This window comes from Microchirus variegatus (genome assembly GCF_963457635.1).
Source record: "Microchirus variegatus genome assembly, chromosome: 1".
In the NCBI taxonomy this organism is placed as follows: domain Eukaryota; kingdom Metazoa; phylum Chordata; class Actinopteri; order Pleuronectiformes; family Soleidae; genus Microchirus; species Microchirus variegatus.
Genome location: NC_139802.1, coordinates 12,782,142 through 12,791,040, shown reverse-complemented (window position 1 = coordinate 12,791,040; position 8,899 = coordinate 12,782,142). Strand labels below are relative to the sequence as shown.

General features: G+C 42.7%; 1 protein-coding gene across 1 annotated transcript; it reads right to left on the bottom strand.

Annotated features, from left to right (window-relative positions):
- Nucleotides 1-3,298: 3,298 nt before the first annotated feature.
- sox4b (SRY-box transcription factor 4b) lies at nt 3,299-5,234 on the bottom strand. The gene has a single exon (XM_083885824.1). It carries the CDS (start codon nt 5,160-5,162, stop codon nt 3,861-3,863), a length of 1,302 nt encoding a protein of 433 aa, XP_083741950.1. The 5' UTR covers nt 5,163-5,234; the 3' UTR covers nt 3,299-3,860.
- Nucleotides 5,235-8,899: the final 3,665 nt, after the last annotated feature.

Genomic DNA, 8,899 nt, shown 5'->3' with positions numbered 1-8,899 from the left:
TTAACATCCGTCCTGAGTGATCTGATCACCAGTGTAGCTACATACACCTGGAATTACATGTGCTTGAATAACAGTCCATGGGTTTAATGACTATGGATTATCCTGGTGGTTACATGGGATGTAGAAGCAGTACAGATGTTTCATAAAAGTGGATATAACTGAGTGCAGCGTCATGTTAGTTCGTCCTCATTGTTAATGTTGTTTATTATGGTTAATACTTATACAGATTCAAATGCTGAGAATTGATCATGTGTATAATATGCTTGGACTGCAACCGGTGTATTTTGTTCACTGCAAAGTGACACTTTGACCGTTTGCTGCTTCGCGGCTTTTAATTATGCATACTGAATTTGATTGGGTAAACAACAAATCAACATTGCATGCCTGTTTAAACAAACAAACAAACAGTTATACATGACGAATAACTCCTGTCATAGCAGAGTGTCTCAGATTAAATAATCAGACTGCTCTGGTTCTGTTGGTAAGGTAGATTTTGAGTTGAAACCATCTTATTGAATCTCTCTGATCTTATAGAGTGTACTGTACATAAATGTATCTATTTATTAGCACCACACTGGTGATGTAAGATTCCCTCTTGCATCCTCAGCCCTGCCCATTGTACTATAACTGGGGCAAATTGTGCTTTTTAGAGACATATGATTTTTGTTTTTTAAAAGCCTGATGGGTCTCTTTTTCCTCATTGTCGATTAAGATAATGGTGCATGTGAAGCATTTAACCAATTTCTGGTGATGGAAATGTCTGGAAAATGGCATTTAATCATTTGTTACTAACTGTAACTATAGAAGACAATACTTTCAGACCACATTTTAATTCCCTCAACAGAAGGTGATTATTTGTTTGTGGAAAAAAACAGCATATCTATTCATATTGATCAGTTTATCTGTTAATACTTTTGCAAAGTTTTGGTATCACCTGTTCTTTCTATATCCACCTCTTGTTATCAAATTAGTGACTCGACTAAAACCTGGTTTAGAGTTACGCTGAGTCAGAAGCTTTGGTGTTTCCGTGGTCCTGCTTAATTTTTACTCTAATTTCGAAGCTTTGTCCGAGTAATTCCAATTGATAACTGGCATGAATATCGTCAACACAAGCATCCCTTTTTGTTGCCGACAGTCAAAGAGTGATTGAAAACATAAGAGTTTCAGTTCCAGCTGATATTTATTATCCTTCCTTGAAAAAGTTCTGTACACAAGTTTATATCAACAATCTGACAGGCAGTGAATGGACACAATTTAGCTGGCATGAGTCACCCCCCCTTTCTCTGAGTCTCAAAAAAAGGGGCGGGTCCTTTGTTTATGGCATGATTAGAGACAATAAATGATAATTCTACACAGCATATTGCACAGGATGGATGAAAAATAAAGTTAATATATTTAAAAATGCTTTTATATATATATAAAAAAAGAGTCCTGAACTGACCACCTTAAATGTAAGTAAGGATGTGTAAAAGATAGCAGTTCTAGACAGTGCCTGTCCTCGAGAGCAACAACATACATAAACACACAATCTTTTTGCTTTATGATACAGTCAAATATACAAAGATCGAGTTCACGTTTCATACTTTTTTCCCTATTTTTCTTTTTTTTTCTGAAAAACACAACAGCTAATAACCTGAATCTGAAATACAAATGCTATTCACCATGCCATAAAGATACTAAAACAATTATTAGCTAATGTTAGCTGACAAGTAGAAAAGATTATATATATTCAAATACAATGAGAAACGCAGTACAAGTAGGTGTTTGCGGAACTCAGTCAGAAATTTGAATATGCTTGATGTTATCATCCTTGTTTGCTTGCTATATTGATAGCCTGTTCAATCCAGTGGTTGATTGGCAAAATTTGACATCAGTTAATGAAAACATCAAGAAATACGTCAAATTTAAAGCTACAATCTCCTCATCTGTTGTCATAGGCAAGATATCTTGCAGGAAAAAAACAAAAAAAAAAACAATGAACAAGTGGCTGCTCAAGATAAGTGACCTGTTAAACCCACAGGGTCCACAGGAATAGCCTCCAGAAATAACGTGTTCCTGTGTCTTTAAGGATCCTGCAGAACAGCACTGTAAACGTAGAAAGTAGGCTGAGACAAAGACTGGTGCTGCCTTCAAGTGCTATTGGAAATCAGAAAAGCATTTTGTATAGCTGCGTTTCATGCGCATTCTAATCAGGGACGTTCAGGGATGGACATCCCATCAGCTTTTGCTGGTTAAAGTCAATCTCACTGAGTGCCAAATTGTTGACCTAAAACACCAATTGCATACCTGATCTCTAATGATCTGCTGTGATAGGTCACTTGAGTTGGTTGGTGCCTTTACTTTTCTTTTCTTTTCTTTTTTTTTAAGTCAAACAAAAGGCAACAATGTGATGTAAGTTTTTCTTTTCTTTCTTTTTCTTTTTTGCTGGCTGTGCTCGCAAAAGCATCACAACAGGCAATGGAATTCACATGTACGAGCGTGTTATGAGAACTTGAAGGCAGCATGAAAACCAGCCTGCCGGGGTATAAAAAATGAGGAAATCCAATACAGCTGTATTAGTAGGCTACACACACCGATTGTTGAGTCCCCCATTTTTCTATATAGATTTGTACAAAAATACACTGAGAAAATAATCAAACTGTTTCCTCTCTTTTTTAAGTGTCCAAAAGTGTGTACATTTAAATATAAAAAAGAAATCAAAACTTGTGTTTTTAAAACTCTAGCCCTTCGCCTGAGAAGGAAATGTGACAGACACAGACAAAAAACGAAACAAGATTAGATCATGTATACAAGAAATAAAAAAAATGATCAAGTCAAAACACTTGGCCCATTATATAAATACAACATCCCATATAAAATGGCATCTGAATACATGTACAAAACAAAGCTCAGAGGATGACAAAAAAAAATAATTCAGTGAGGATTTCTCTGTAAAATCATCTGAAATCAACATGAAAGAAATTTGGTCCTGAATCATAAAGAACTCGTGTATAAAGTTCAGCACAGATTTGAAGTTGCGTTTGAGTCCTGAAGTTTGAAAAATTACAACAGCTGGTGATTATTTCAATGTCCTCCTTTCCCCCAAAAAAGAGAAGAACCGAAGCGAGCGCCACCAATCCACTTAAATAACCCTAATACTAGTTTTTTTTTTTTCATAATAAAAAAAGCTCGACAGTCTTACGGAAAATGTCAGCACAAGATAGGAACAAAGTATGCTATCATGCTTTACACGTTTATTTTTTGCTTTTGAGAAAATATCAACCCACCTCGGTTTCATCTTTAAAAAAAAGAGTCCTTTTGTTGACACATCACAAAAAAAAAAATTGTTGCACGAAAGTCCTGTTTCGGTACCTTTTTAGTGGTGAAGTTCACTTGGCGATTGGGTTAGAAACTTTTTTTTTGAAATGTCCCTTTAAAACAACATTGATTATTAAGTGAACGGCGGACCGCGTTACGTGCAAATCAATCACAGTTAAAGTTCAGTTCATCATAAACAGTCCGGAACACAGCGTCTCACAGACGGGGGGAAAAGCCTCTCTGTGTGTGTGTGTGTGAGAGTGTGTGTCAGAGTGTCTTGTTTTGCTGTTCCTCCACTTTGACGCGTGTACTCACAAAGTCCCACAGTCCACGCAAAAAGCACGTTGTTCACATTAAAGTTGAACTTTCCCAGGACTTGTAGCGCTTTGAGAAGGGGACGGTGGCTGGTTTGAGTGGGGTTTTTATTTACTAGTCTGGTGTAGTTAACACACTTTAACTATTACACCCCCCCTCACGTTACCTGGCTCCGTGTTTCTGTTTGTGGTCATATCTTCTATTTATTTTTAATTTTTTTTTGCTTACAGGACACGATGAGGTCCGACTCAATAAGTGAACACCAGGTTAGAGATGGTGGACTCCAGCCAGTCACCGGAGATCATCTCGCTGACTTCGGGCGTGCAGTAGTCGGGGAACTCGAAGTGGGAGCCCCCGGAGCCAGACTCAAAGTTTAAATCCAAGTCCCTGTCCAGCACCGAGGAGCCGAAGCTCCCCAGCGACATGCTGTCGAAGCTGGGGCTCGGGTTGATGTCGAGCAAGTCGTCTTCGTCCTCCGAGGAAGAAGAAGAAGAGGAGGAGGAGTGGGACGAGGCGCAGGAGGAGTGAGAACCGGAGGGAGTCGGTGAGGAAGCCCGCCGACTGTTTGTGTATGTGTGCCCGCCGCGGCGCTCCGAAGAACCGCCCAGGCCGCCGCTGCTGTTGCTGCTGTTGCTGCTGCTGCTGCCATGGGAGTCTGTCGCCTCTTCTCTGCCGCTGCCCGCGTCCTCATACAGGCTGAGCGGGTCGCTGGACTCCGCCGAGCTGCTGAGCGTGGGACTGGCGGGGACCACCACGGAGGACGGGGGGCTGACGCTCAGGCTGGCCGCGCTGCTGCCGAACACATACACCCGCTTAGGCTTCTTGGCATCCGGTATGTGCTTGGCTGCTGAGGAGACAGATTTGGACTTGTAGAGTGAGTTGTGGTGGTGCTCTGACTGCTGTTCAGAGGCAAACGGTGATGCTTTGGTGCTACTGCTGCTGCTGCTGCTGCTGCTCCCGAAAAGTGATTTGTGGGGTTTGCTGCTGCTGCTGCTGCTGCTGCTGGGTGATTTGGATCCACTCTTCCTTGAAGATGAGGATGTCTTAGTGCTGGTGTTGCTAGAGCTACTGCTGAGTTTTTCCCCCTTGTCTCCGTTGCTTCCCGGCTTAGAGGTGCTCGACTTAACCTTCTTCCTGGGCCGGTACTTGTAGTCGGGATAGTCCGCCATGTGCTTGAGCCTGAGCCGCTCCGCCTCTCTGATGAAGGGGATCTTGTCGCTGTCTCTGAGCAGCTTCCACCGCTTCCCCAGCCGCTTGGAGATCTCCGCGTTGTGCATGTCTGGAGACTGCTCCATGATCTTTCTCCTCTCGATCTGAGACCACACCATAAACGCGTTCATGGGTCTCTTGATGTGGCCGCTCGGAGTTTTACACCACGCCGGGTTCTCTCCCAGTTTGTCCCCGCCGGTGGACGAGGCTGTGGAGCCCGGCGAGAGGGGAGACGCGGCGGCGTCCAGATCCATGCACGCCCCGGAGTCGGAGCTCGAGTCCCCGGCGAAAAAGTGCAGCGCCTCAGCGGTGCTCTCTGTGTGGCTCATTTTCTGCACCATCGCTGCCCAGTTACACACAGAGGGAGAGCGGGTGAACTTGTTCCTTCTCTCCCTCTCTCTCCCCGTGGTCGTCCGCTTCACTTTAAAGCAAACTCAGCTATTTTGTCCCTCTCTCTCGCTCTCTTCACAGTTTGAGCTGAGAGAATGAAAAAAAGGCGCTGAAATAATTCACTCCTGAGATGTGTGCTGCACACTCGAACAGTCCAGAGTAGCCTTCAAAAGGCTGGGTTGTGTAATAATAAAAAAAAAAAAGTTTATTTCCAGGTTCTGTAGGTGCGGGCCACTCTTCTCTGTGTAAGCCCCGTTATCAGTCTCTTCCCGTCTGTGTTATAAAATCACTTCAGCCGTGTGCTGGCTGAACACAGTCTGTGTTGGCTGCAGAGCGCAGACTGAGCGGCACGCTGTTGTGCGCTCGCTCTTACAAATGGCTCCAAGTACAGTGTGTAAAGTCAGTGCTTTTCTCTGCTTCAACTCTGTCCCCATCTGCTAGAAAGAAAAGCCATGCGTGCAGGGGAGGACGAGCAAGAAAAAGGGAAGGAAAAAAAAAAGAACTAGAGCGAGTTCTACTGTCTGCCCTCCATCTGAAAACCTGCAGTCGAGTTTAAAGCAGCCCTCCAGACTCGGCCCCCCTCGCTAGCATTTATCCCTTCCCGAGATACAACGGCGATAAAAATCAACCAATGGGACGCTGTCGCTACCCTGCCTCTGCGCCAAACACACGCCCCCTGCAGCCCTGATTGGCCCAAAATGGAATCTAATAATAATCAGCGCGTGCAATGAGGAGCCTCGTGTCTGACCTCATTCCAGAATACAACAAGAAACTTCAATTTTTTTTAAAGAGACACTGGATTATGTTATGGGACCACCCCCCCCCCCCCCACACACACACTTTTTTTCCTCTGGCACCACCAGCCCATGTGTACACCATTAACATATAGTAGCTATATGGGAACCTAAGTATACTTTACCATATGGAAACTTTACCACAGACTTTGTAGCACTGCCTTAACTTGTTAATACTAAATGTTAAAAAAAATAAAAATAAAATAAAAAAGATTACACTGTGATTTCTGTGTTTCCGTGCATGTGTTTTACTATAATATATATATATATATGATATATGTATATGTATATGTATATTATATTATATTATATTAGAGCATGTTCAGTAGTTGAGCGAGTCACAAACAGAGAGACGTCTCTTGGACACATCATGATCGTTGGGATGATGGTGTGAGAAAGGGCTGCAAGCCAAGCTGCATAAACTCACCCCTCTCTCTCCCTCCCTCTCTCTCCCTCCCTCTCTCTCTCTTCTCCCTCTCTCTCTCCCTCCCTCACAGGCGGGGTTGGGCGGTCTTTGTCACATACACACATCGAGCGCACCCTTCTCCCTCACACCAGACAGAGGAAGGAGAGAAGCGTGTCCTCTCACCTCCGACAAGGTACCAGAGAACACCGGAGTGCACCCAATTCACCATAAAATTGGATATATATATTTTTTTTGTAGTTTTATATTTATTTTTAAAACACTAATGTAAATTTTGAAAAGCCCCTCCTCCTCAATTTAACCAAATACAGGTCTCTAATTTAAGATAAGATAGTCCTTTAATTTGTTATTATTACTTTTTTTGAGGGGGAAAACAAAACAAAACTGGTCTTTGTACAATAATATCTGATTCTCTTAGTTTTGTACGAGTTACAAAAAAAAAAAAAAAAACTTAACTGAAGGGGGGGGGGGGTGTGATAGAAGTGGAAACAGCATGTGAAGCCTACAGTGATTGGTGGAGTGTCGCTAGATGGCGTCGCTGAGCCGGAGAGGACTCAGCTCGGCTGTGATACAGAGAAATTAGGGAGGGTAACACAGATCAGAGCGAGCATCCAGAGTAGTTACCAGGGGTGAATTACATAATGTCTCTGTAAGACAGGGAGCCATGCAAGGGGTTAGTGTGTGTGTGTGTACCTGGTATTCCTTTTGTTTTGATTACCTAAATCTGTTTACACAGTCACATTATGGGGACTTGATGATGATGATGATGTCATTTACTACATTTAAAGGCAAAGACATGTTTGAAAGTTAGGCTGAGTTCAGGATTAGGTTAAGATTAGGCCAGCAGTAATGTTGGTTAGGGTTAGAGCAAGTCTCCAGGAAATTAATGTTAAGTCAAAGCAATGTCCTCTGAAGTAATGGAAACCAGTGTGTGTGTGTGTGTGTGTGTGTGTGTGTTTGTTTTATTTAGGACCTTTTCTTTTTAAGATTAGGTATTAACGGGTGGTGGTTGAAATGGATGTCAATGCATGTTCGGAAAAAGATACCACTGTGTGTGTGTGTGTGCGTACTTGTTTTAGTTATCTATTTAGGACATATCCTCACATAAACACTGACCTTGTCAGGACCAGTAGTCCCCATTAAGTTTAGGGTCAATATTTTAGGTATTAACTAGTTATGATTAGGGCTGTTCAAATTAATGGGTGTCAATGCATGTTCTTAAAAAGATCCTCACATCTTTACATGGTTAAGACCTGGTTCTATATGACTAATGTTAGAATTAAGTATAGGTAAAGGTTAGGGTTAGGCACTTACTTAATTGTGATGGTTAAGGTTAGGGTAAGGGGCTAGGGAATGTATTGTGTGTGCGTGTGTGTGTGTGTGTGTGTTAGAGTAAATATGAATGCCACAGCGGTGGGAAGGTAGAGCAGGCAGTGAAACGGAGGAAGAATAAATCACTTCAGAACTAAACCTTCAGATTCAGTCTGAAATCACTCACCTCTGTAATGATTTCAGCCTCCAACAGAACACGGTTTTGCACATGAAAATGCCATTAAAATATGAACTGAAATGGAAATGTGAGAGAAAATAGGGCGCGCGGGAGAGAGAGAGAGAGATGGTCAGATGCTCTGTATCTAACTGAAGGGGGAGTCAGAGGTGACTTGGATCACCACTGGGAAATTAGTATGAAAGTACAGTCACCAACATTACTGGATGCAATTCACTGGGTGCAATTATATTCAATATGGCCTCATATCTGCAGTGCATCCAAGTAAAGCAAGGGGTAATTGGGCTCCAATTTGTGTGTTCATGGAGCAGAACCGCAACGGAAATAAGAATGTTAACTCATAAACTCACACGGCTCCTCAATGCCTTTTTAATAAGGAAAGTGTCAAAGCATGCGGGGTTCTGCTATATGGCTTGAAGGAGGACATCAGTACTTCAGGAAAGAGTGATGTTAAATCACACTAATGTCGGAAAAAACTGTTCAGTTGCAGATGTAGACAACAACAACAGCATGAATTAAGATTGGCATAATGGCTGCAAACACACATCAAATCCCTGCTGTGACACTCTGAAATTAGCAGGTGTTGTAGGGTTACATCTTCCGAGGATCTGAGTGCACCTGGAGTGACAGCTGGCAAACTTTTTAAGATAACACCTTCTTCAGGACAATGAGCAGGGCCATTCTATTCTGTTCTGTTCTATTCTGTTCTATAGAAGATAAATAAGACCTTTCACCCAGTTTAAACTTCAGAGTTCACTTGAACACACATCTTTTTTTCTTGGCTGCCCACACTTGTCTCTCTCGGTCTCCCCCCCCCCCCCCCCCTGTCCCTCTCTCATATTAGTATGCCACACACACACACACACACACACACACACACACGCGCACACACACACACACACACACACACACTCTCTCACACATGACCTGAAAGGATAAGTAGTGCATTCAAACTTTCCTCTC

Coding starts and splice junctions, on each gene's coding strand:
- sox4b (XM_083885824.1), bottom strand. CDS start 5,162: ATGGTGCAGAAAATGAGCCACACAGAGAGCACCGCTGAGGCGCTGCAC.